Here is a 27,894-nt window from a genome sequence, read left to right as displayed (position 1 = left end):
CCATGTCAAGTTCCCTGCATGGAGCCTGCTTCTCCCTCTGCCTGTGTCTCTGCCTCTCTCTCTCTCTCTCTGTGTCTCTCATGAATGAATGAATAAAATTTTTAAAAAAATCAGGCTAAACTGGCCTGTATTTAAAAAAACAAAAAAATAAACATAAGAGGATTTATGTTAAATGTATATGGACTGAATGCTCCAATTAAAAGATAAGTTTTCAGACTTTATAAAATCAGACTAAATGCTGTTTACAAGGGACATCTAAAATATAAGAATTTGGAATAGTTAAAAGTAAAGAGCATGGAAAAAGAAGTAAAGAGCATGGAAAATAATATTCCATGAAAACCCTACCCCAAAAAAGCTTGTATAGCTTTATTAATATATTAATATATGATTTTTATACATTAAACTATAATATTAATGTCTATGTATATATACTTAATATTTATAAATATATTAACATATATTTAATATTTAAGGTAAAGTTTCCAGAGATAAAGAGGGAAATTTATTATTATTATTATTTTTAAATATTTTATTTATTTATTCATGTGAGGCACAGAGGGAGAGGCAGAGACATAGGCAGAGGGAGAGCAGGCTTCCTGCAGGTAGCCCGTTGTGGGACTCCATCATGGCACTCTGGGATCACGCCCTGAGCCAAAGACAGAGGCTCAACCACTGAGCCACCCAGGCTTCCCAAGAGGGAAATTTAATAATAGGATAAAAAGTTCCATTCACTGGGAAGACCTATGAATTCTAAAATGTTATTCATCTCTTCATATGGCCTCAAAATGTAGGAAATTGAGAATCCAGTTATCTGTGGCATAACAGATAAAAATCAAAAATTCATTAAGGATATAGAAGATATGAGCAACTTAATTAGTACATTTGACCTAATGAATATATATGTATATCCACACATATACAACTATATTAAAAAACTGCAGAATACATATTTTGAAGAACACGCTAAACAGGTGCACCTGGGTGGCTCAGGTGATGACCTGAGTCCTGGGATCGAGTTCCACATTGGGCTCCGGGCTCAGCGAAGAGTCTGCTCTTCCCTTTCCTTCTGCCCCTTTCTCTCTCTCTCTCTCTCTCTCTCTCTCAAATAAAGAAATAAAATCTTTTTTTAAGAGTTTATTTATTTATTCATAGAGACAGACAGAGAGAGAGAGAGAGAGAGAGAGGCAAAGACACAGGCAGAGGGAGAAGCAGGCTCCACGCAGGGAGCCCGACGTGGGACTCGATCCCAGGTCTCCAGGATCTCACCCTGGACTGAAGGCGGCGCTAAACCGCTGAGCCATCCAGGCTGCCCAAGAAAAAAATTCTTAAAAAAAGAACACACTAAACAATTACGAAATATCAACCATATTTCCCATAAAACAGATCTCAACAATATCAAAGAATTACAGTCACACACAGTACACTTCACTACATGCAATTAAACTAGAAATTAATAATACAAATTAGTTTTAAAATTCCTATGTTTGGATATTAAAAACTACACTTTAAAATAACCAATGGTTGAAGAATTGATTATAATGGACATCAGAAAATATTTTGAAAAGAATGATAATGAAAATACAACATATCAAAACATGAGGTGGGGCGGCACCTGGCTGGCTCAGTCTGGAGTGAGCGACTCTTGATTTGGGGTTGTGAATTTGAGCCCCACATTGGGTGTAGAGATTGCTAAAAAAAAAAAAAAACTAAATAAACTTTAAAAAATGGGATGCAGCTAAAGCCAAATATTAGAAAATGTAAAAACATGAAAATTAATAAGCTAAGACTCCATCCCTGAGAAACTAGAAAATAAGAGCAAAATAAACCCAAAAAAGAAGAAGGTAGGAAATGATAAAGTTAACAGGAGAAATTAATAAGGTGGAAAACAACATACAATAGAGAAGATCAACAAAATCAAAGGTGGGTTCTTTATTTTTTTATTTTTTTAGTTGGTTCTTTAAAGAGACAAATTTGATAAAAATCTCTAATAAGACTTGACAAGAAATAAAGAAAGGACAATCAGTGTCAGAATAAAAAAGCATCATTATAAATCCTGTAGTTGTTAAAAATAAAATCCAACACTACAATAAAGAATTTTATTCCTGCAAGTTTTGGGGGAAATAATACTTAATAAAACTTATGCAAGAAGAAATAGAAACTTTGAATTGTTCTATAAATTACATTTTTAATTTTTATTTTAAAAATATTTATTTATTTAAATAATCTCTCTGACCAATGTGGGGTTCGAAATCACAACCCCAAGATCAAGAGTTGTGTGTTCCTCCCACTCAGCTAGGCACCCCTGTTCTATAAATTTTTAATAAATTACTTCTGTAATTAGTCATTTTGCTCCAAAGAAAATTTCAGGGCTGAATGATTTCACTGGTGGATTGTACTAAAAATTTAAGAAATAAATACTACTGGGGCCCCTGGGTGGCTCAGCAGTTGAGTGTCTGCCTTTGGCTCAGGTCGTGATCCTGGGGTCCTGGTATTGAGTCCCACTTTGGGCTCCCTGCAGGGAGCCTGCTTCTCCCTCGGCCTATGTCTCTGTCTTCCTCTGTGTCTCTCATGAATAAATACATAAATTCTTTAAAAAAAAGAAATACCACTAATATTGCATAAAATCTTCCAGATTAGAAAAAGTGGCAAGACCAGTGTAACCTTAATACCAAAATCTGGCAAAGGAATAATGAAGAAGAAAATCACATATCAGTGTCAATCATGAACAATGATGCAAATGCCTTCAACAAAATACTGGCAAATCAAATCCATTAATGTATAAAAACAGTATTACATCACAACTGTGTTGAGTTTATTCTAGTCATATAGGGAGGTTTAGAAGTAAAGATCAATCAATGATAACATAATGTAGGATAGAAATAATACAATCATCTCAATATTTGCGGAAATATTTTATAAAACCCAATAACCACTTATTAAAAAAAAAAAAACCAACTTGAGGAAACCAGGACTAGAAAGGAACATTCTTAATTTTATAGAGGTTATTTACAAAGAAGCTTATAGCACACACTGTACTTAATGATAAAGTGTTGAAGGCTTTTCCTTTTTTTTTTTTTTTAAGATTTCATTTATTTATTCATAGAGATGCAGAGAGAGAGAGAGAGAGGCAGAGACACAGGCAGAGGGAGAAGCAGGCTCCATGCAGAGAGCCTGTGGGACTCCATCCAGGGTCTCCAGATCACGCCCCGGGCTGCAGGCGGTGCTAAACCACTGCGCCACCAGGGCTGCCCTTGAAGGCTTTTCCTTTGGAGTTTGGGAATAAGACAAGGATGCCTACTTCAGTCCCTTTTAGTCAAAGTGGATTTAAAGTTTAGGTTGATGATAGCATCCATGGTTCCAACTCTTCAAATTTTTTCTATATATACCCCCTTTGCAATGTGATTCTGCAGTTCCTTTTACGAATGAGGCCATAATCTACTCTCCTACACCTTGAATCAGGGCTGCTGTGCCCATTCAGAGCCTAGATTGCAAAAGACCTTTGTTTCTGTTTCCTCTCTTACACTCTTGCTATCACCATCAGGATGTATCTAGGCTAATTTGCTGGAAAATGAGATGTAAATCTGAGCTGAGCTGAATCATTCCAGTGGTCCCAGCACAAGCTGGCCTAGATCATCAGTCAATAGCCAACCAGACTCTTAGCTGAGTCCAGCCTAATGACTCATGAGATATAATAATAAATTCTTGTTGTTTTAAGTCACTGAATTTTGAGGTGGCTTGTTATACAGCATTTTGGTGGCAATAGATAATCGGTTCAAGATCTTAGCAAGTGCAATAAGATTTTTAAAGTGTAAACTTTGGAAAAGAAGAAATTAAAGTGTCATTATTTACAGATACAATTGTATATATAAAAAATAAAACAGAATCTATAAATACATTATTAAGACTAATAAGTGAATTTAGCAAGGTGGCTGGATACAGGGTTAATGGAATACAATTAATAGAATTTCTAGATACCAGCAAGAAATAAATAGGTAATGAAAAAATTAAAGGTAACATTTATAATAACATTGAGATATTTCAAGTACTTAGGAATAATCTAACAAAAGAAAGATGAAACTTCTATACCAAAACCTATAAAGGATTATTAAGAGAAGTAAAAGTATTTTGTTTTGTTTAAGAGAAGTAAAAGTTTTAAATTGAATTAAAATAAAATTTAAAAACTTAAAAAGAGAGAAGTAAAAGTTTTAAATAAATGGAGAGATATTTCATGTCAACTCACAGTACTGTAAATGACAGGGTTAAATAATTAGGATGGGAAAATGTGGAATAATTAGGATGGGAAACAATGAAATTTGATCATTATCTCAGATTGTACAAAAATTAATCCATGAGATTTAAAAATGAAAGGCATAGGGATACCTGGGTGGTTCAGCATTTGAGTGTCTGCCTTTGGCTCAGGTTATGATCCTGGGGTCCTGGGATCGAGTCCCACATTGGGCTCCCTACATGGAGCCTGCTTCTCCCTCTGCCCATGTCTCTGCCTCTCTCTCTGTATCTCTCATGAATAAATAAAATCTTAAAAAAAAAAAAAGAAAAGCACATTCATAAGTCTTCTAAAGAGTTTAATATGAGGGAGTAGCTTCATGATCTGCAGGTTAAGAAAGATTTCAAAAATAGGACTTAAAAAATACTAACAAGAAGGGAAACAATAGGTAAATTTGAATTCATTGGAATTCAGAGCATCTGTTCATCAAGAGGCAGCATTAGGGGATCCCTGGGTGGCGCAGCGGTTTAGCGCCTGCCTTTGGCCCAGGGCGTGATCCTGGAGACCCGGGATCGAATCCCACATCGGGCTCCTGGTGCATGGAGCCTGCTTCTCCCTCTGCCTATGTGTCTCTGCCCCTCTCTCTCTCTCTCTCTCTCTCTCTCTCTGTGTCTCTCATGAATAAATAAATAAATCTTAAAAAAAAGAATATCCATCATTTGCTTTAACGTGGATAGAACTGGAGGATATTATGCTGAGTGAGGTAAGTCAATCGGAGAAGGACAAACATTATATGGTTTCATTCATACAGGGAATATAAAAAATAGTGAAAGGGATTAAAGGGGAAAGGAGAGAAAATGAGTGGGAAATATCAGAGCGGGTAACAGAACATGAGAACTCCTAACTCTGGGAAATGAACAAGGGGTAGTGGAAGGGGAGTTGAGCAGGTAGACAGGGGGATGGGGTGACTGGGTGACGGGCACTGAGGGGGGCACTTGGAAAGAGCACTGGGTGTTATACTATATGTTGGCAAATTGAACTCCAATAAAAAATATACAGAAAAATCCAGAACCTATAAAAGGTCCCAGAAATTGATAAGAAAAACATAAATAACCCAGTAGAAAAATGCTCAGGAAACACAAAGATGCTTTTCACCAAAGTGGTTTGTCAAATGGCCAGTGAAGATATGAAATGGTTCAAGCTATTTAAACAGAAGAGAAATGGTGATTAAAACCACTTTGAAGGGCCACACTACACCAGTCAGATTGGCTAGAATGAAAAGGCCAAGAACAAATATTGACAAGAAAGAGGAGCCATGGGGAATGTCATACACTGCTGCTGGGGGTGGAAACTGACAAAATTATTTTGAGAGATGGATTGGCCATTATCTATTAAGAATGAAGGTATACATATCCCATGAACAGCAATTTAACTCTCGGGTATAATTGCAACAAAAATGTGTGTTCATGTGTAACAAAGCATACATACAGGAATTTCTTTAACAGCACTGTTTGGAACAACCTCAAAAGAAAACAATCCAAAGTCCAACACAGTAGCATATATAGTGATATAACCAATACAAAAGAATACTACACAGCAAAGGGGGAAAAATGTTCTACAGCTACACTTAACAACATGGATGAATCCCCAAAACTTAACATTCAGCCAAAGAAGCTATATCTCAAGGAATACATGTCATAGGACTCTGTTTATAACAAAGTAAACAAAACAAAACAAAAAACAAAACCCAGGCAAAACCACAGTGTTTAGGTTCACACACTGAGATGGTAAAGCCATAAATAAAAGCAAGGAAGTGATGATCCTAAGTGTCAGAACGGCGATTCCCACTTGACGTGAAGGAGGGATACAGGAAATGTTGTTTCTGACTAGGATGGTTGGCATATTTGCCTTTAATAAATCATTGAGCTGAACATTTCAGTTTTGTATACTTTTGTGAATATTTATAGTATTTCATAATGAAAAGGAGTATATAGGTTTGTAAGAACAAAGTCTGCAAAACCCATTTCTAGGTGAAGTCACAGAATGTATGTATGATACCTTTATGTAAAAAAAATCCATATAAAGAAACTATACATTTCCAAGTGTTCATACATATGCATGCAAATACATAGAAAACTCTCCCTAGCTGCTTTTTCTCACAGGACACACTCCCTTCTTCGCCTACCCATCCTCCCTCATCCAGATAACTTCAACTCATCACTGGTGTCTCTTCTCAGATCTAACTTCCTCCAGGAAGTTAACCTTGATCACCTTTGCCACTTCCCTGCTTGCCCGCTATGCAGTTGGAATTCCTCAGAGATGTCTTGAGATTTTAATACACTTTACACATAAACATCCGTTTTGTCTATTCCAAAACCCCCAGTAACCCCTTCTAGAAATGTCTTGATTAAAATGCTTCCACAGACTGCTGAAATCTGGAATTTTGCTATTTTGGTATTTAGATCCTATCTCCCAGGCTTTTTCTCTCACTAGAACAGCCTTTGTCGGGTACCCAGTTTCCGATTATGGGTTAGGAACTTAAACCCATTCAAGAGCCCAATGCACAGACTCCAGCCAGAGGGGCAGTCAGTTACCCTGCCCTGCAAATGCCTTTCAGCTCCTGCGTGGGCAGTACTGGCACCACTATCAGCTTCTGTACCAAAGGAGCACACAATCCAGCTCAGTTCAACCTGGTGACTTGAAAAGATGGCTCAGGGTTGATGCTATTTGTAAGGCAGGCCATTTGGCCTCTTGTTTAAGTTTGAGGTTTGATTTTTTTTTTTTTTAAGATTTATTCATGAGAGAGAGAGAGAGAGAGAGACAGGCAGAGTGAGAAGCAGGCTCCATGCAGGGAGTCCAACGTGGGACTCAATCCTGGGTCTCCAGGATCATGCCCTGGGCTGAAGGCAGTGCTAAACCACTGAGCTACCCAGGCTGCCCAAATTTGAGGTTTTAGTTGCAAATTTAGAGGCAAAGTCTACACAATCTTAAAAGACACCATAATTTAAAATGTTTGCTCTCTTTAGCCTGCCTTCCTTCCTCTCTCTTTCTCTCTCTCTTTGCTGGGATTCCCTCTAGGTTTTGGAAGGGGACACAGCCAATTTTATAAATTGGGTATTATCATAGTACGTGTATATGTGAATATTTTATACATGTGTATTTCTTACAAACTGGATATTACTAATACATATTAAGTATCGGATAATGTTAAATGCAACATATACTATATAAATATATATTAATATATACTCTATGATATCTGTATTATTTACAAATTGCAGATAATATTAGAGATTATATATATATACACTGTGTCAAGAGTGTTTTCCTATGTGATATTCTTTAAAACTATGCTTTTTAATGGACACTTAATATTTCAGCATCATTGTATAAAGCTGACCAAGTCTATCATTTTCTCAAATCTTCCTGACAGGACTCAGCCCTGTTTAGGTTTCCAGCCAGGGCCCTTCCTCAAGAGCAGCTGCTTCCTGCTCCTCCCAAGTCCCACCTGGCCTGCAGCTGCAGCCACCTCCTTGTCGCCCCATCAAGGCTTCATACCTGCAACTCACTCTGCTGCCAATGCTCCTTCTGCCTTCACCCCTCAGAGGTGTCAGCCCAGGTAGCACTTGCCTGGGATTAATTGTCTCTTGTTACCAGTCCAGCCCCGCCTGGATATGTGCATTCAGTCTTTCTCCACTTCTGAGCTCCCTGCTCTCTCTACTCTCTGCTGGGCTCTCAGAGAATCAAAGGAGTAACAATATGTTTGAAGACCAGCTAAGAAACTCTTTGATTCAGATGGGAGAGTCCCAGGAGTCTACCTCGGAGCCAGTCAGTGAAGGCTGCGCTTACAGCATCCCAACCCCATAGACTCAGCCCAGGTGAGCTGCTAGGGAAAGTTGGTGTCTCCAGGGGGGCCCATAGACGACCTAAGTAGGGAGAGAAAGGGGGAGGAGAGGGGAGGTGAGATGGGAAGTGAGGAAGGGGCAAGATGTGCCACCAGACTTGGGGTCTACCAGCTGGTGTTTACTACTCTGACCCTCCCGTCCCAGACTCAGGGCATCTTGGATCCCTAAATTCCCAGAAAGAAAGAGAGATAGGGGTGGGGGAGGCTCGGTGGTCTAGGTCCAGAGGTCGAGGGGGCAGGGGGATGGCTGGGGGCGGAACAGACGCCTGGCTCCCCGCACCCCCTGTCCTTTACCGGCCACTGACGCGCGAGTCTGGAGAAGACCGGTGGCTTGTGCCGGGCGTTGCGAGGGGGGCGGCCTGGGCGCGTGACGAGGGTGAGGGTCTGAGGGTCTGTGAGAACCACCACTATTGGGGCCAGAGGCGATTTTTATATTTCGTTGTAGTTAGAAGGCGATTTAGGCAATTCACCCTAGAGATGCTGCACCTGAGCCCAGCCCCTAGGCGCGCCCTCCTTGATCCATTCGTCTGGGCTACAGACCCACAGCCCATAGACCGCCCGCATCTTGGCCCTATCTTCTGCAGGGTGGCTCCTGCTCTGAGGTTCCCGAGCTCAGAAACCCGACGATCTGCGTGTTTAAGTGTGAAGCAAGCACCGTTCAGTTCTCCCCACCCCACCCTCACCCCTCCCTCCTTGGAGCATCTTCTCTCCAAGTATATTCTTCCGGGAAGGACCCAGGGGTCACCGGCTACCTGCCGCATTGGGCCTTGCAATGGGCCCCGTGAGGTCACCCGTTGCCAAGCAGATTTGGTCTGGCTGGTACTCTTCATGGTTAACACATTTTGTGGACTGAGGTAAGGGGAAAGCCAAGATGGGAATGCATAGGCTTGTTTCAGAGTCCATGCTCTTAAGCCACTGTGCTATAAAGATTCAACATAGTGTAAAACTTCAATATCTAAAACAAGGTGGTTCTCAAGCAGATTTGCAAGTAACTTAATGAAATAGAATACAAAGTCTGGAGGATCTGGATACTGATGGAAATCAGGATGTGATAAGTGGGATTTCAGGGACACTTGGCTGGCTCCGTGGTTAAGCCTCTCTCTTCCACTCAGGTCGTGATCCTGGGGGTCCTGAGATGGACTCCCATGTCAGGCTCCCCACAGGGAGCCTACTTCTCTCTCTGCCTATGTCTCTCTCTCTCTCTCTCTCTCTCTATGTCTCTTCCTCTCTCTCTCTCTCTGTATCTTTTTTGAACAAATACATAAAATCTTTTTTTTTTAAAGTGGGATTTCAAATTGATGGACAAAACATCAATTATTCAGTAATTGGGTTAAAACAGTTGGCACTTGGGAAAGATTATGCTCCTTACATCACAATACATTTCAAGGATTAAGGCCAAGGATCACCATGTAAAAAATGGAAACAAAATTCACTAGGAATCAAGATGGGTGAACATTTCTATAATCTTGGCACAGGGTTTTCAAAGAATAGCATAAAAACAAGAATTCATAAAGGAAAAATATGACAAGTTCAACTATATAAAAACAAAATCTCTGGAAGACAAGATAATAAGAAAATAAAACAAGTTAAAAGGCATCAAACTCATAAAAAATTCACTTATAACAAAGGGCTTAATTTCCCTAATATGCCAAGAATTTTTTATTTTTTATTTTTCTTTTAAAGATTTTATTTATTTATTCGTGACAGACAGAGAGAGAGAGAGAGAGGCAGAGACACAGGCAGAGGGAGAAGCAGGCTCCATGCAGGGAGCCCAATGTGGGACTCGATCCCGGGTCTCTAGGACCATGCCCTGGGCCGAAGGCAGGTGCAAAACCACTGAGCCACCCTGGGATCCCCCCCCAAGAATTTTTAAAATTACACAAAAGGATTAACAACCCAATAGACAAATGGGCATACAAAATGAAGAGTTCAAAAATAAAGTACAAACTATCTTATGATTCAGAAACCCACCTCTGGGCATATATCCAAGGGACTGAAATCACTATCTCAAAGAGATACCTGTACTCCTATGGTCATTGCAGCATTATTTACAATAGCCAAGATATGGAGGCAAATTAAGTATGCATCTATGGATAAGTGAATAAAGAAAATATTATATGTAAAATAATGGAATATTATTCAACCATGAGAAAGAAGGAAATCTTGCCATTTGTGATAGCATAGATGTACCTTGAGGGTATTATGCTAAGTGAAATAAGTCAGAGAAAGATAAATATTCTATCTCATATGTGGAATCTAAAAAAAGTTGAACTTCTAGAAACAGAGTAGGATGGTGGTTGCTAGGAGCTAGGGAGTAAAGTAAATAGCAAGATGTTGGTAAAGAGGCACAAACTTCCAGTGTACAACACAGTGACTATAGTTAATAATCCTACTGTACTTGAAAGTTGCTAAGAGAGTAGATCTTAAATGTTCTCACCACATAAAAAAGGTAATTATGTGAGGTAATAAAAAGTGTTAACTAACCCTATTGTGGTAATTATTTTGCAATAGATATATCTATCACATTATACACCTTAAACTTACACAATGTTACAGGCCAATTATACCTCGAAAAAGCTGAAAAAATAAAGAACTGGCATATGAATAGCAGTGGACCCCAAGGTAAAGAGCATAGATGGAGAAGAGGCAATAAGCAAACTAATACTAGAAGTTAGGGTCCTCCATTAGAGAAAAAAACATTTTTACAAATTTAAAGGCTTCACCAGTTTCCAGGCATTTTGTCAAGGAAAAAATATATATCTGGGCAAATCCTGGTGAAACCTGTGAACTCCAGAAATTCAGAGAAAATCTTACAGGCATCTAGATAGAAAAAACAAGTTACAAAGTAAAAAGGATCAGATTACCATTGGACTTCTCAGCTTTATCACAAGAAGGCAGAAGGGTATGAGAGGGTATCTACAGAGATAAAAGAAATTGCAACCCCAGAATCCTTTATTCAGCCATGATGTCATGAACTGTCTGGGGTGGGCAGGAGCGGGAATCTTTTTTTTTTTTTTTAAGAAGTGTTGGCCTAAATTACCGAAAAGGATGGAGAGCTCCTTATTTTACTTTATTTTTTTAAAGATTTTATTTACTTGTTCATGAGAGACAGAGAAAGAGGCAGAGATATAGGCAGAGGGAGAAGCAGGCTCCTCTCAGGGAGCTGGAATCGGGACTCTATCCCAGGACCCCAGCATCACGACCGGAGCCAAAGACTGATGCCCAACCACTGAGCCACACAGGCGTCCCTTATTTTACTTTATGACGTAAAGAATCACTTTAATACTAAAATCTAAAAAAGATAGTAGGGGGGCAGCCCAGGTGGTTCAGCGGTTTAGCGCCGCCTTCAGCCCAGGGTGTGATCCTGGAGACCCAGGATCGAGTCCCACATCGGGCTCCCTGCATGGAGCCTGCTTCTCCTTCTGCCTGCGTCTCTGCCTCTCTCTCTCTGTGTGTCTCTCGTGAATAAATAAATAAAATCTTAAAATAGTAGGGAAAAAATACTCTACAATGACTAGATGAACAAAGTAAATATTAGAATTCAGCAATTTATCAAAAGGATAACACATTATGACTAATGTATTATCAAATCAATATCAAAGAAAATCTATCAACAAGGTGAAAATACATTTGGTAAAATTCAGCAGCTCGATGAATACACTAAAAAACATTGAATGTGGGATGCCTGGGTGGCTCAGCGGTTGAGCGTCTGCCTTCAGCTCAGGGCATGATCCCTGGGGTCCAGGAATTGAGTCCAGCATGGGACTCCTTGTGGGGAGCCTACTTCTCCCTCTGCCTATGTCTCTGTCTCTCTCTTTCTCTGTGTCTCTCATGAATAAGTAAAATCTTAAAAAACAACAACAACATTGAATTGTAATTCACCTCAAATAGGTGGCACTGTGCAAAAACAGGTGAACTGTATGGTGTTCGGATTATAGCTCAATAAAGCAGTTACAGAAGAAAGTTTTAGGTCTCTGAACAAAAAGAAGCTTGGGAGGCAAGGTAGAAAGCTGACAGAATTAATGATACGATTTGGGGTACTCTATGGAGAGAGGTCAGACCAAAGAGACTGGAGCCTCTGCCTCCTAATTCACTTCAGGGCTCTACCTCTAGGGAAGGAAGCCAGGAGGCTAAAGGACACAGCCACGCCAGAAAAGAAGTCCCATGGCTACCAAGTGAAACCACATTCTCAACGTGGGCAACAATCTTTAACTCCTCTGTAATTAACCGCCTTTTGTCAGCAAGGAAATCCAGAGAAAATGGCCCCTTAGACAACAGTTCTTTTCTGATGAACCGCCCCAAACTTCAAATTCCACCCCCCACCTCATGACTCTCTCAAGAGAAACCCACTCAGAATTATTAGGCAATCAGAAATCCCACATCTCCATGCAGTAGCTATCACTTCCATATTTTGTACGACTTTGTTTATTCAGAATTTTCAAGGCGGAAAGTTGTTCATTCAATTCTCTTATTTACTTTTTGGAATCTCTGCTGCATTTGTAAAAAACAGATTTTTATTTGTTAAGACTCAGCTTTTGCCTTTGATTCTATTTTCTTTTTTTTTCCAGGGTAGGAGGGACTGTTGGTGCTAAAATCCAGGAAGGAAGATTCTATTTTCTTTTTTTTTTTATTTTTTTTTATTTTTATTCATTTATGATAGTTACAGAGAGAGAGAGAGAGGCCAGAGACACAGGCAGAGGGAGAAGCAGGCTCCATGCACCGGGAGCCCGATGTGGGATTCGATCCCGGGTCTCCAGGATCGCGCCCTGGGCCAAAGGCAGGCACCAAACCGCTGCGCCACCCAGGGATCCCAAGATTCTATTTTCTATATCAGTATTTCTATATCAGTAGTTTCTGGGGCTAATTTTCTTCCTTCTAAATTTAGATTTATTGGGGATCCCTGGGTGGCTCAGTGGTTTAGCACCTGCCTTCACCCCAGGGCATAATCCTGGCGACCTGGAATCGAGTCCCATGTCCGGCTCCTCATATGGAGCCTGCTTCTCCCTCTGACTGTGTCTCTACCTCTCTCTCTCTCTGTGTCTTTCATGAATAAATAAATAAAATCTTAAATAAATAAATACACAAATAAATAAATAAATAAATATAGATTTATTCAGTTTTTTTCTACCTTCTTAAGTTGGATATTTCAATTAATCGATTTTCAAACTTTTTTCTAATAATTTAAAATTAATTTACCAATTTAGTACATCTGCTCCTCCCACCAAGATTCACACAATGCAGATTTCTCCTAAGTAGAAAATAGGTTTTAACGCAGGACAGACCAAGTATATACACACAGTTAACCAACTTAGCTCTCTCCTATCATTTTGAAATGCAGTACTTATTGCTTACTTTTATGTAGTTTCTTATTTTTATATGATGTAGTCCTTGACCCATGAATTTTTTTAATGTGATTTTTTAAAAGATTTATTTATTTTTTTATTTATTTATTTATTTATGATAGACCTGGAGAGAGAGTCAGAGACACAGGCAGAGGGAGAAACAGGCTCCTTGTTGGGAGCCAGACACGGGACTCAATCCCGGGACTCCAGGATCGCACCCTGGGCCAAAGGCAGGTGCTAAACCGCTGAGACACCAAGGGATCCCCTTTAATGTGATTTTAAAAACAGATTTGAGAGACAGTGAGAGAAAGAGAGAGAACAAGCATGAGTGGGGGAGGGGCAGAGGGTGAAGCAAACTCCCCACCTGTCAGAGAGCCAGATGTGGGACTTGATCCCAGGACCTTGGGATCATGACCTGAACCAAAGGCAGATGCTTAACTTACTGAGCCACCCAGGAGCCCCTAATTTAATGTGATTTTTTTAAATGTCTAATTATATGACTTTATTTTCATTGTTCAGATCTGCTTTAGTTGCATTGTGGTTATGGAACATGGTCTGTTATCATTTGAAATTTGTTGAGGCTCATGCTATAGATTACTGTGTGATCAATTTTATATTCTGTGTGCTTCAGAAGATATGTGTTCTGTAATTATTGAATACAGAGTTCAACATATGTACATTATGTCAAACTTGCTGTGTTCAAAGGTACATACTGTTTTTCTGCTTATCTGTGGATTCCTGATAAAATTGTGTTAATTTTCCACAAAAAAATGTTGTCAATTTCTCCATATAGTTCCATCAGTTTTATACTTTTGAAGCTATATTAGGTCCCTGCAATTTGTAATCTTTGCATCTTTCTCATAAATGTAACCTTTTAATCTCTTTATCTCAAAAAATATTTTATTGCCATAATAATTTTGTCTTTTAGTTAGTATTTGGCAGATATAGCTTCCTCCTTCCTTTCACTCAATCTTCCTGTGTCTTTGTGTTATAGACACATCTCACGTAAATGGCAGAGAGCTAGATTTTAAAACAGTTCAGTCTGGGATGCCTGGGTGGCTCAGTGGTTGAGCCCCTGCCTTCGGCCTAGGGCATGATCCTGGAGTCCCTCGCCTGTGTTTCTGCCTCTCTCTGTCTCTCATGAATAAATAAAATCTTTAAAAAATAAAACAGTCTTTTTTTTTTTGAGGTATTTTTTTTAATTTATTTTTTATTGGTGTTCAATTTACTAACATACAGAATAACCCCCAGTGCCCGTCACCCATTCACTCCCACCCCCGCCCTCCTCCCCTTCTACCACCCCTAGTTCGTTTCCCAGAGTTAGCAGTCTTTACGTTCTGTCTCCCTTTCTGATATTTCCCACACATTTCTTCTCCCTTCCCTTATATTCCCTTTCACTATTATTTATATTCCCCAAATGAATGAGAACATATAATGTTTGTCCTTCTCCGACTGACTTACTTCACTCAGCATAATACCCTCCAGTTCCATCCACGTTGAAGCAAATGGTGGGTATTCGTCATTTCTAATGGCTGAGTAATATTCCATTGTATACATAAACCACATCTTCTTTATCCATTCATCTTTCGTTGGACACCGAGGCTCCTTCCACAGTTTGGCTATCGTGGCCATTGCTGCTATAAACATCGGGGTGCAGGTGTCCCGGCGTTTCATTGCATTTGTATCTTTGGGGTAAATCCCCAACAGTGCAATTGCTGGGTCGTAGGGCAGGTATATTTTTAACTGTTTGAGGAACCTCCACACAGTTTTCCAGAGTGGCTGCACCAGTTCACATTCCCACCAACAGTGTAAGAGGGTTCCCTTTTCTCCGCATCCTCTCCAACATTTGTTGTTTCCTGTCTTGTTAATTTGCCCCATTCTCACTGGTGTGAGGTGGTATCTCATTGTGGTTTTGATTTGTATCTCCCTGATGGCAAGTGATGCAGAGCATTTTCTCATATGCATGTTGGCCATGTCTATGTCTTCCTCTGTGAGATTTCTGTTCATGTCTTTTGCCCATTTCATGATTGGATTGTTTGTTTCTTTGGTGTTGAGTTTAATAAGTTCTTTATAGATCTTGGAAACTAGCCCTTTATCTGATATGTCATTTGCAAATATCTTCTCCCATTCTGTAGGTTGTCTTTGAGTTTTGTTGACTGTATCCTTTGCTGTGCAAAAGCTTCTTATCTTGATGAAGTCCCAATAGTTCATTTTTGCTTTTGTTTCTTTTGCCTTCGTGGATGTATCTTGCAAGAAGTTACTATGGTCGAGTTCAAAAAGGGTGTTGCCTGTGTTCTTCTCTAGGATTTTGATGGAATCTTGTCTCACATTTAGATCTTTCATCCATTTTGAGTTTATCTTTGTGTATGGTGGTGAAACAGAGTGGTCTAGTTTCATTCTTCTGCATGTGGATGTCCAATTTTCCCAGCACCATTTATTGAAGAGACTGTCTTTCTTCCAATGGATAGTCTTTCCTCCTTTATCGAATATTAGTTGACCATAAAGTTCAGGGTCCACTTCTGGATTCTCTATTCTGTTCCACTGATCTATGTGTCTGTTTTTGTGCCAGTATAAAACAGTCTTCAATATTATTTTTTTTAAAAAAGATTTTATTATGAGAGACACACAGCAAGAGAGAGAGAGAGAGAGAGGCAGAGACACAGGCAGAGGGAGAAGCAGGCTCCATGTAGGGAGCCTGATGTGGGACTTGATCCTGGGACTCCAGGATCACGCCCTAAGCCGAAGGCAGACACTTAACCACTGAGCCACCCAGACGTCCCAATATTTACCTTTTAACTAGTATATTTAGTTCATTTGTAAATAATTGCAATTATTAGCATATGTGGATTTATTTATAATATTCTATAATATTCTTCTTGTCCAACTTTTTTTTTACATTAATCCTTTATATTTTGTTTTTCATTCTTTTGGGTTGGTTTTTCTTTCTTTTTTCCTCTGTTGATTTATGAATGCAGCAGAAACCACTGGTGCTTTTTAATAACTGTGTTCTCTGTTTTACCAGACTTCTTTTTCTGGCTAGTGGACTGTGGACACAAGTGATGTACTCCACTTCCAGATCTGGCCTATAAAACTCATTCTTTTTCCCTATCCACCAGATTGCTGGCAAAACCTCCAGAATCTAGGGAATGAAAGAGCCCCAGAATGAAAGAAGTTTTGGTTCTTTAATGACTAAATGAAGTTGAGCACTCCTGCCCTTATTACAGCCTGTATTGGACTATATTCTGATGTAAGCAGGAAATAAAACCTGATTGTATAAAATCACTGAGATTTTGTATTTGAACTGTTAGAAAAGCTATCATTATTTACCTTAATACATAAATTATAGATTGTTCTACCTTTTTTTTAGTAGTTACTCTTGAAATTTTAACATGCATTCTTATCAAAGTCTAAAGGTCAATACTGTATTTGTCATCCTGCTGAGAGGGATACTTTAGCTATGTGCTATTGTTGTCCAGTACTTTTGTTCTATGTCACTATTTTTGGCCTTACAAATTAACCATTCTTATTACTGCTTTATGGAATCAATATGTGTTCACATTTCTCACATTACCATTAGTTCTTGGCTTAGCATTTCTTCTGTCTCAGGTTTTATATCATCCTTCTCAGCTCATTTTACTTTTCCTTGAAGCACATACTTTACCAAAGATTTGTGAGTGGAAAACAGTTGTATTCACCTGAAAATATCTGCATTTTTCTTTGTTCATGAGAAATAGTTTTTTGCTAGATTTACAATTCTAAGTTGACAGTTATTTTCTCACTTCTTGGCAGATACTTTACACTACCTGGCTTCTCTTGCCATTGATTAAAAAACCAGCTATGAAATGGTCATCCCTTTGTAAGTAATGTCTTTTCTGCTTGGTTGCTCTTTAGATCTATTTTTGGTGTGCTCTAGTTTCCCTTTATTTATCCTTCTTTGGATTTGTTGTGCTCCCTTGGTGCAAGGATTTCTATCTTTCCTTGATTTTGGAAAATGTTCAGCTTTTTTTCTCTTTGTATTGCTTCTTTATTCTTCCAATGATCTCTCTCTGGACCTCCTATTACATGTATGTTGGGCTTTCTCCCACTACCCTCCAGGTCTCATAATCTCATATATTGAACATTAAATTTTTAAAATTCAACTATAATTAATATACAGTATTCTATTAATTTCAGGTGTACAATATAATGATTCAACAATTTAGACACTTCTCAGCACTCATCAAGATAAGTATATTATTGGAGCACCTGAGTGGTGTAGTTGGTTAAGCATCTGACTTTTGGTTTCAGCTCATGTCATGATCTCATGGGTCATGAGTCGAGCCCTGAGTTGGGATCCATGCTCAGTTGGCTTGAGACTGATTCTCTGTCTCTGCTGCTCCTCCAGCTCACACTCGCACTCGGTCTCTCTCTCAAGTAAATAAAATCTTTTTCTTGAAAATACTTTTATTTATTTATTCATGAGAGACACAGGTGTCCCTACACTTACATTTTTAAAAAAGATTTTATTTGAGGGGCGTCTGGGTAGCTCAGTGGTTGAGTATCTGCCTTTGACTCAGGGTGTGATCCTGGGGTCCTGGGATGGACTCCCACACTGGACTTCCTGTGGGGGGCCTGCTTCTCCCTATGTGTGTCTCTCGTGAATAAATAAATAAAATCTTTTTTTAAAAAGTGTATTTTTGATTCCCTTTATTTCACTCATTACCCCAGCCACCTCCCCTCTGGGAGAGAACAAAACCACCATTTTGTTCTCTGCATTTAAGAGTCTGGTTATTCGTCTCTTTGTTGTTTGTTCATTTGTTTCTTAACTTTCACATATGATTAATCTCATATTTTTAATATTGTAGTTTCTCTGTTCTATATTACTGGTATTTCTTTGTCTCTTTCTAGTTTTCTAATTGGTTGTTTAATCCATCCATTGATGTTTTTAACCTCCATGATTTTTTTCATTTCTAAAAGTTCTAAAAGTTGGTTCCTTTACAAATACCCTGATCATTTCTGAGAGTCTTTTGTACCTTGCTCTTAATTTCAACTCTCTTTTTGTCTCTAAATATATTAAGCATATTTTAGTTTATATTATGTACCTGATAATTCCAGTGCGTTAGGTCCTTGCAGGTTTGATTCTGCTAATCCTCCCTTAGGGTAGCTTTTGTCTTGCATGTTTTGTGATTTCTCTTTGTGATTTTGTGTTCATGGAATTCAGTGAGGCTTGGCAGAGGCTCTGTTTCCCCCAGAGATTATTTATATTTACTAATGACAGGTGCTGGGTGGCAAGGTGCTATCCACCACGAACTTTTTTTTTTAAGATTTTATTTATGGGGATCCCTGGGTGCCTCGGCAGTTTGGCGCCTGCCTTTGGCCCAGGGCGCGATCCTGGGGTCCCGGGATCGAGTCCCGCGTCGGGCTCCCGACGTGGAGCCTGCTTCTCCCTCCGCCTGTGTCTCTGCCTCTCTCTCTCTCTATGTCTATCATAAATAAATAAATAAATAAATAAATAAATAAATAAATAAATCTTTAAAAAATATTTTATTTATTATTCATGAGAGACAGAGAGAGAGAGAGAGGCAGAGATACAGGCAGAGAGAGAAGCAGGCTCCATGCAGGGAGCCCGACGTGAGATTCGATTCTGGGACCCCAGGATCACGCCCTGGGTCGAAGGCAGATGTTCAACCGCTAAGCCACCCAAGTGTCCCACATCAAGCACCTTTTATATTAATCTTAACTTGGGTTTTTCAGACTATGCATGTTATGTGAATCTGAACCAAAATCCCACAAAAGACAGTTTTGGGTTACAAATTCTAAAAGAAAAAAATTAGTTGCCTGCTATAAGAGACAGAATCAGGACATATACATTTTATTGCTATCTAACTCTTTCACAGAGGGCATAACCCTTCAGCTGTCTATGTGTAGGGGCTTCCTTTTCTTTTTTTTTTTTTCTTTTTTTTTTCTTTTTTTATTTTTTTTTGGGGGGGGGCTTCCTTTTCTTTCACGAATCCAAGGCTTTGTCTTCACCTAGACTTTAAATCCCAAATCACTAAGTTCCTAGAGTAGCAATTGTCCCAAAGCAGTTGGTAGCTTTAACACTTCCTGAATTCATGCTTAGACTTAATTAAATTAAAGATTCCCCTTAATTTCTTCAAAGCTCATCTATGCATTTACAGAGGATTGATGAAATGTATTTTATGGTATGTTTTAGGTGTGCCATACTATGGTGTGTCTTGTTTGTCTTATTTTGATGTCACCTTGCCTTAAATGAAGTACTCCTTGAGTCTTCCAACTCTGCAGTTCACCTCTACTCTCTCTCTCTCATTCCTTGCCAAATATCCTTCTATCAGCCTTCCGCCATAGTAAAAATAAATAATGTGTAAAGTTTTAAGTCCCTTGGTAAACTTGGTAATCAACTATTCCAAGTATTTAAGAGATCTATGAAAAGTCACCAATTAGTTAACTGCTTTGCCATAATTAGTGAATCCAGTACTTTCAAGAAAACTATATCTGTTTACTTACAGGAAGGACCAGGCAGAAAGGGCCTGGGATTCTAGCATTTGAATTGGATAAAATCAGTGGAATACAATAATGAGAGTTGGGCTTTTTTTTTTTTTTAATGGAAAAATCAAAGTTCCACTGATTTCATTACTGGCACCATTTTTCCTAGGTTTTATAGGGATCAGACCTTACACAGACCAATTCCAAGAGGAAGGCAGTCTAGAAGTAGGGTCGGCAATCACTATCAACCAAATACTGGAAGTCAAAGAACACTATTATTAGTGTTCTTTGTCTGGTGAGGGCAAGTATAGGGGGTTCTTAGTCTGGTGAGGGCAAGTATAGGAGATGCATAGAATGGGTGCTGTGTTAACCTCCATCTGGCCAGAAAAAACTTTCCCAATCCAGGAAAACAAAATGTCTTGGGTCCAGTTACAACAGGTGCTACTTTTACCTTTCTAATGTCAAGCTGCCAGCCAGGGAGTTCCACTCTGAAAAAGAAGTGATGTTTTGCCAAATAAACCAAGTCTTTTATTTCCAAAATGAATTACTCACATGGCAGAGAGGTTTTTTTTCCCTGATATTTATCCATTTTATTAACCTTTTGGCTTTGTTTTGCTTTGCCTCAACTGTTTTGGCTTTGCCTCAACTGAAGCTGTGGATGGGGCCTCAGTGGGTTCCCTTTAGCTTCAGGTTTGAAGATAACTGTAGTCCTACTTCGAATCACAGAGACTGAGAAATTCACATCAATGAGTGTGTATAAGAAGTAGGCAGGGATAGGCAAGATGGTAATGGTGATAAGGATGATGAGCAAGACTTTAGCCCATGATGGATAAGTTTGGATCACCTCATTTGACTGTGGAGAAAGGGAAGGTTTAGAATACTCAGGTTCTCTGAAATGGAAAGCTGCAGAGGTTGGGGGTAGGACATGAACCAAGGCCAGAGACTAGATAACTGAACCCCCAGGGAATCAGGGAATAAGGTGACAGAGTCCTAAAGGCCAGAGCAGATTGAAAAGTCCTCATCCACTCCCTAGGGGGTCCTGGGGTCTGAGAGGGAGGCTCACAATGCTTGAGTTCCAGGCCAAGTAGGTGATGCTCTTCAGAGACAGATGAATCAGGGCACTTAAAAACAGGACTAGCAGCACAAATGGAGACAGAAAGCACCACAGCCAACGATAGATGGGGGAGATGGGGCGGCCCAACATGATAATCAAGTCTGCAAGGAACCTGAGAGGAAGGACCACAAGACTTTAGGGAGGCTTATTTGGGCCTTATCCAGACTTGGGGTGGGGACGGTCAATCCAAACCCAGCCCAGGAGGCAAAGCTTCACATTTCTTAAACCTTTCTATTCACCTCCACAACTAGTTTTCTTGCCTCTAATTCATCACTTTTCAGTCTGATTTCTGTCTCAGCCCCAGGATTAAGAAAAAAAATTTTCTCCTCCATCACCCTCAGGATAAAAGAAATATGTATAGCTCCTGAATGTAGTTTCTTCAAGTCTATACACCCAGCTTTCTTTGGTGTACCTTCTTAACCCCAACATATATGAACATTTGGGTTTCTTTTGCCTAGAATGCTCTTGTTTCTTTCTTTCCCTTGACAAACTCCCCTTCATCTATCTGGATTCTGTTCAAGCATCCCCTCCTTGCCTTCTTTCGATAACTTTCTGTGTTCCCAGAGTGACCTCAACTTACTATCCTACCCAATAAACTGCCTATATATGTCATCTTCTTTCAACTCTGAGAGCAGAAGCTCAATATAATTTATCTTAGTATCCCTAGGGCTCACAAGGCCAGCCTGGCCCTGAGGCACACTCTGGGTAATATTTGAGAATGAGTGTATGAGTCTATGAATCAGCAAACTGATGCCAAGAACCACTACCACTTAGAAACATTGCCACATTTGGATTACACATTGTTTCTCAAATGTTAGCATGCATACGATTTACTTGGGGTTCTTGTTAAAATGTAGATATGGATTCAAAGGTATGGGGTACAGCCTGAGGGTCTGCATTTCTAATAAACTCCTGGGTGATGCCAATGCTGCTGTTCCAGAGCACACCAAGAAGCAAGGGATTACATGCCCATACTACCCTGGTTAAAAGCAGGACTCCAGAGCCACTAGGACTTGACAGGGACTCTTCACTTTTCTGTTCTATACCTGTTTTCCCAAGGAGCCAGCCAATGCCTTCCTTCCCTTTCCGACCCCCTGGGGGCTCTCTATAAGCCCTGAGTCAGAGGCCTGACAGTGAGAGTAGGAGGGCCAATATTCCTTAGGTGCCCTTGCTCTGTGGGTGCATGAGATCCTGGGCTTGGGGCATCACCTCCTGGCTCCATAGATCCAGGCTATGGCTATGTTTTCCAAGATGACAGTGAGGAAGAGGGGCAGAGATGCCCAGTAATCATCCAGCAGGTTCACATAGTAGCTGCCCGAAGGCCTCACGAAAATGAGGCTTCCCAGGAACAGAGACACACAGATGCCCACTGAGGGAAAACAGATTTTGATCAAGGTCAGAATTCAAACTAGATTCTTTGAGAGTCCCAGGGCGGTTAAGCTAAACAATGGTCCTAGGTGGGAGTGGGATCATAGGTTAGAGTACCTGTGAGCAGGATTATATTTTTCCTGAGGGAAGAGAAAGTGTCCTGGAGAGGAATAATAATGCCATGCATGATCCCTATCATGGTGCTCAGCCCCAGGTTCGCCAGCATCATGAAGATGATGATGGACCAGAAGGTGGATCCAGAAAACACAGAGATGATATCAGTAAATGCCACAATGGCTACACCAGGACCCTCCATAACCTGTGAGTAAAGGGAGGAAGGGCAACGCCTCTGAGCTTACCCTGTAGGATCCTAACTACACTTTCATCCCCTCCCCATAGGAAATGATCTGTAGCACTATTAATGGACATTGTTAAACTCATCTGGCCTTGAGGCACGAGGACTTTAACTGACAACAACTGCTGGCCTGGCAACTCTTTTGGGTTGGTATGAACAGGCTTATACGAACTCCAGTGCTTGGTGCTACAGAGGCTACAACTGCCTTATTTTAATAGGATTCTGTGAACCTTGGTCTTGTTAGTCCAGGATGTTGGTGAGAATTGCCTTTCTGGATTCTAGAGACACCTAAGGAGAGCTGAAATTTCTGGTGTACTGGGAGTTTTGAAGGGAACATTAGGACCCCACCCCTACCTACCTCTTTCAATTGGTAAGTTAAGTTGCAATTGGACAAATAGGGTAGGACCACATCTTTGATTTGTTCAGGGAGACTCTTGAACCACTGGGAGTAGATGGAGCTTGGATCATGATACAGACTGTCTGGCAATTGGGCCTCAGGAGGCAGCATCTTAGAAGCTATCAGATACTGTACTGTCTTAGCATTCCTGGGGACAGGGAGAGAACCACATAAAATCATTTGACCCTCTAAGATGACATCTCTTCTCTTACCTTCTACATGAGAAGAAGTTTAGTCTAGAGTTTTTCATCTGGTTCAAATACAGCCCACACTGAAACCTAGGTTTACAGGGTCCCAGTGCTCACTGTCTGATATCTACTTTCATAAGGTGTCTGTGGGAGGCCAGAGAGTTTCCTAAGTGGGGTCCTGGAGGAGGTTTCTCATGCAGTGTCATGGAGGGCTTTAGGACCTATACCTCCTACTAGACAATCTCAGCACAACATTAAAGCTTCTCAGCTTTCTTGACCTGTTGGACTCTCCAGTGTCCTAATGTAGAACTCTTCACCTTCTCTACTCTGGTCACACTCAACTATTCAACCTGCCCCAACTTGCCATGCTCTCCATCATCTCAGGATCATTGGCACATGACATTCTCTCTGCCTCAAACCACTCCACTCTGCTCCTGCTCAGTCTACCCCAATTGTACCACCATACTGTTCTCCATATGTAAATTCCTACAAATCCTTACTCAGCTCCCTAAACTCTATTTACTGCCTTGGAAAGCTATTCAAGATCAGTTTCCATAAGGGCAAGTCAACAAGCTGCAGAAAAGTAGTATGATATGATCCAATTTTTTTAATGGTATGTAGGCCTATGAATGGGAAACATTTGAAAGAATACTAGCTGTGGTTATTTGTCAGGAAATAGAGCTTAGGATTGCCACAACTAGGAAGTCTCTTCTGACTGCCCCAGGAAGTTAATAGCTTGCTCTTCTGTGGTTCTCACCATCCCTACTATCAGTTCTCATCTACTTTGTGATTATTTGTTTAGTATCTGCTTCCTCAAAAGATTGTGGTTTTCCTGAGGGCAGGTAAGTATATGCTTCACCACTGGTTGTGTTTCCAGAACTCAACAAAGGGTTGTCAGACAGGAAATGTATAAATGTCTGATGAGTATTTTTAGAATGAATCACACAGGAGAAGAAAATCAGGAATGGGCTATAGGGACTCTGGTGGCACTGTGGGTCCTTTATTTTCTTATCTAATGATTCAGCTGAAGTTATTCTCCTAATTTTTCATGGCAGACCCCAGTTAAGAATAGGATGAACACAACCTTGAAAACCTCCAAGTGTGGGGCTTTCCTAGTCTCAAAAGGTAGCTCTGAAAGAGATAGAGTTGGAGAGATTCTGGCGTTTTCAAGGTTTAAGATGCTCCTATCTGAGGATCCCATATTCACTAAGCCAACAGCCCTGAGGGACAGGGGTCTGGAGTGGAATTCTATGGGCTATTTCCAAGACTTTAGTCTTTTTGATGATCTCCATATGAAAAATTGGGCTTACCTCAGGTAACATTTTTCATGGTTCTCTGTGGCCAAGTGGCCCATTATGGCAAATACAAACAGTGTGGCAGTCAGTGAGGCAGTCAAATTGAGAAAAGCCACAACAAAGGCATCCATGACACAGTTGTTGGACTGAGGGATGTATGAGCTGATTGCAGTGAAGCTGCCAAAGCCAGGGCCCATGGATAAAAAGATCTGGTTCCCTGTCCGGCGCCACACTTCCACAGAGTACAGGGCTGGCACCTGGGAAGAAGTACCATGTAAACCAGGATACAAAGGGAAGAGGGGTAAACCATGATGTGATGGAAGATGAGAAGAAGGCGGTGAAGTGGGGAGCCAGGAGGGCCTCTATCAGACAGACAACCATTCTGTCCCTGACACCCTCATATGGATAAGAGGCTCAAAGGGCAGGGGACATCTCACCTTGGCAGCTAACAAATTCTTGAGACCAAAATATGCACCTTCCAGCATGAGACTCCGGATAAGGAGACAGAAAATGATGAAGTAGGGAAGGATTACTGAGACATACAGCATCTGAGTAGGAAGGATGATTCAGAAGTCACCAAAGGCAGAAGCTGGGACAGTATGATCAAAGGCTAGTGAGAGTCAAAGGTCATATTAGGAGGAATTAGAAGTTGGAGACTTACAGGCATCAAGTTAGGAAAATTTTAGAGGGTCTCAGATAGAAAGGAGACTATCAGATCAGGAAGTTAGAGGATGGCTCACCTTTCCAGTGAACTTGGGTCCTTTGATCATGGAGATGCAGATAATCAACCAAGTTGCAAAGAGAGAGATACTGAGATGTGTAACTGGTAGCCCACCCATTTCAATTTCATCTGTGGCCTTCAATACATGTCGGTACCAAAAGTATGTGGTGGATGTTGTCCTCTCACATTCAGGATCTGAGGTGAACTGGCCATGGAGGAAACTGCACGACCCCGTGCCTCCCCTTTCAATTCCCCTCCATCCCCTCCTTCCAAATTCCATTATCTTCCTGCTCATCCCTATTCTCTCAATGATCCTCTCCCTTCTTAATTTACCTATCCTTTTTTCAGCCCTCCCACCTGCCCTTTTCTTCCCTCTCTTCTCACCAAAATCACTGGAGTTCCTCAGTAAGGGGCACAATGCCCAAGGCAGTGGGTACTGGAAAGACTGCACCAAATAGAAGAGACTCCAGGCCATGAGCACACTGTAGTACAAGCTCACGATGCAGCACATCTAGGAACCATGAAGAACTCTGGAGACAGGAAAAGGTAGGCAGGCCAGAGAAGGGAGGGGATTTGACAGAGGACTGAGGACTTGAAGGGATTTGACCCATGGAAGTGAATTCAGGGACCCATTCCAGGACAACAAATGGTTGGAGTGGGAGTAGGGTATAAAGGGTAGGCCTGAGTGGCCCAGGACTCCTCACCATGAAGCTGGTATACCCCACACCACCAATCCAGGGGCTGACGACCTTCCATACACCAATGCTGCCCTGACGCATCCTCTGACCAGCTGCCATCTCCAGGAATAGAAGAGGAACCCCAACCAAGAACAGCATGAGGATGTAGATGATGAGAAAACTGCCTGTGCAGGAGAGTTAGGAAGGGCTTTGAGAATCACCTGGCCCTTCAGGGACTGGACTTCCTTAGGAGTACAGGAAAACACATTCCCCATCAGTGACCTCCCTCAGGGCCACAGATATCAGAGCTCAACTGTTTCCATATCCCTCACAGTCCCAGGTGTCCCTTGAGTCCCCAGTTCCTGGAAGACCCAGATACCTAGTTCCCACCCCCACCCTGAACCTCAGCCTTCAGCCCCACCATCCTCATGAACCTAAGTGTTTAGATATCCTGCTCCCACTCACCTAACACCCTAGGTGTTCAGGTACTTGTCTCCTGCCCTAGTGAGATTCCCAAATCCCCCACCCCTACATATCTCAGAGACCTCAGAATAGCTAGGATGGTCATCTGGCTCCTAACCCCCTTGTGAGTCCATGATTCCTGGCCCCCAGGCTTACCACCTCCATTGTGAAAACACAGATAAGGAAAGCGCCAGATGGTGCTCAGCCCCACAGAAAAGCCCACCTGGGCCAGAAGGTACTCAATTTTATTGGCCCAGGATGGTCGTTCAATGGGGGTTTCCTTCTTTGGCACATCATTGTCTATGGTCTCCAGTATTTCATCATTATATTCATCAGACCAAATGCATGATGGTACAGTGTCAGACTTCTGTCTCTCTGCCATCAATTTTTCCGTAGTCAACTCAGTCTTTAAGAGCTGGGAAGCTGAGGTAATAGTAATCAGGGATTTGGAATCCGAAGGTCTAGACATCTGGGATTTCTCATCTTGGGCCTCCGTGTTTTCATTAACAGTTGTCATCCTGGGTGGACTCTAGTTCCTGCTTCTGCAGGGATGGGGCTTCCTTCCTTGTCGACCTTAAGGACATCAAGAACTATAAACTTTAGGTATATGAACTAAGGAAAGACAAGACTCATCCTATGAGAACGCCTGAGGCTTCCCAAACCCTCTTATCCTTATGTGGAGAAGAACATGGAATCTCTACCCTTAAATATATACCAAGGATATACACACCTCTAGAAAATGCTAATTTTAAAACAATACTACCTACAATAATACCAAAAGACATAAAATGCCTAGGAAAAATTTTAACAAAAGATGAGCAAGGCCTTTACACACAGCACACACTAAAATATTACTGAGAGAAAATAAAATTAAGGATATAACACGTTTGTAAAATGGAAGTATAACAATGTCAATTATCCCCAATTTGATCTATAAATTCAATGCAATTCTTACTGAAATCATATCAGGGTTTTGGTGAAATTGACAAGCTGATCCTAAAATGTGCATGAAAAGCAAAAGGCTCAGAATGGTCAATACAATCTTTTTTTTAAAATTTTTATTTATTTATGATAGCCACACACACAGAGAGAGAGAGAGAGAGAGAGAGAGAGGCAGAGACACAGGCAGAGGGAGAAGCAGGCTCCATGCACCGGGAGCCCGACATGGGATTTGATCCCGGGTCTCCAGGATCGCGCCCTGGGCCAAAGGCAGGCGCCAAACCTCTGCACCACCCAGGGATCCCTGGTCAATACAATCTTGATAAAGAAGAACCAAATGTAAAGATTAATTATAAAGCTACAGTAATTAAGAGAGTATGGTATTGTCACATGGATCTATGGCACAAATAGATCCATGGATCAA

The 27,894-nt window shown here is 40.8% G+C and overlaps 2 protein-coding genes across 15 annotated transcripts in view; both read right to left on the bottom strand.

Annotated features, from left to right (window-relative positions):
- The window catches only part of LOC140602354 (orphan sodium- and chloride-dependent neurotransmitter transporter NTT5-like), a 95,034-nt gene that overhangs the window by 20,350 nt on the left and 46,790 nt on the right, over positions 1 to 27,894 (bottom strand). For 4 of the 12 annotated variants that reach the window (XM_072771824.1, XM_072771779.1, XM_072771790.1 and 1 more), the window contains exon 1: positions 7,784 to 8,409. The exons of 1 other annotated variant lie outside the window; for it this stretch is intronic. The gene's annotated coding sequence lies outside the window, so the exon portion shown is untranslated. 7 more of the 12 variants (XM_072771728.1, XM_072771747.1, XM_072771739.1 and 4 more) reach the window with 7 other exon arrangements.
- Positions 19,478 to 27,894, bottom strand: part of LOC140602385 (orphan sodium- and chloride-dependent neurotransmitter transporter NTT5-like) — a 34,998-nt gene continuing 26,581 nt past the window's right edge. Inside the window, exons 1-11 of one of the 3 annotated variants that reach the window (XM_072771863.1) lie at positions 26,755 to 26,884; positions 26,097 to 26,254; positions 25,777 to 25,903; positions 25,412 to 25,587; positions 25,109 to 25,219; positions 24,687 to 24,928; positions 23,150 to 23,336; positions 22,554 to 22,755; positions 22,278 to 22,437; positions 21,018 to 21,180; positions 19,478 to 20,807 (exon numbers count right to left, since the gene is read on the bottom strand). In XM_072771863.1, coding sequence (XP_072627964.1) covers positions 20,577 to 20,807; positions 21,018 to 21,180; positions 22,278 to 22,437; positions 22,554 to 22,755; positions 23,150 to 23,336; positions 24,687 to 24,928; positions 25,109 to 25,219; positions 25,412 to 25,587; positions 25,777 to 25,903; positions 26,097 to 26,228 — 1,731 coding nt within the window. In that variant the 5' untranslated portion in view covers positions 26,229 to 26,254; positions 26,755 to 26,884 and the 3' untranslated portion in view covers positions 19,478 to 20,576. Of the gene's footprint in view, positions 20,808 to 21,017; positions 21,181 to 22,277; positions 22,438 to 22,553; positions 22,756 to 23,149; positions 23,337 to 24,686; positions 24,929 to 25,108; positions 25,220 to 25,411; positions 25,588 to 25,776; positions 25,904 to 26,096; positions 26,255 to 26,687; positions 27,105 to 27,894 lie in introns of those variants that run through there. The other 2 variants (XM_072771857.1, XM_072771845.1) reach the window with 2 other exon arrangements.

Source organism: Canis lupus, chromosome 1 (genome assembly GCF_048164855.1).
Source record: "Canis lupus baileyi chromosome 1, mCanLup2.hap1, whole genome shotgun sequence".
In the NCBI taxonomy this organism is placed as follows: Eukaryota; Metazoa; Chordata; class Mammalia; order Carnivora; family Canidae; genus Canis; species Canis lupus.
Note: the sequence above shows the minus strand (reverse complement) of the source record. Positions and strands in the feature narration are given on the sequence as shown.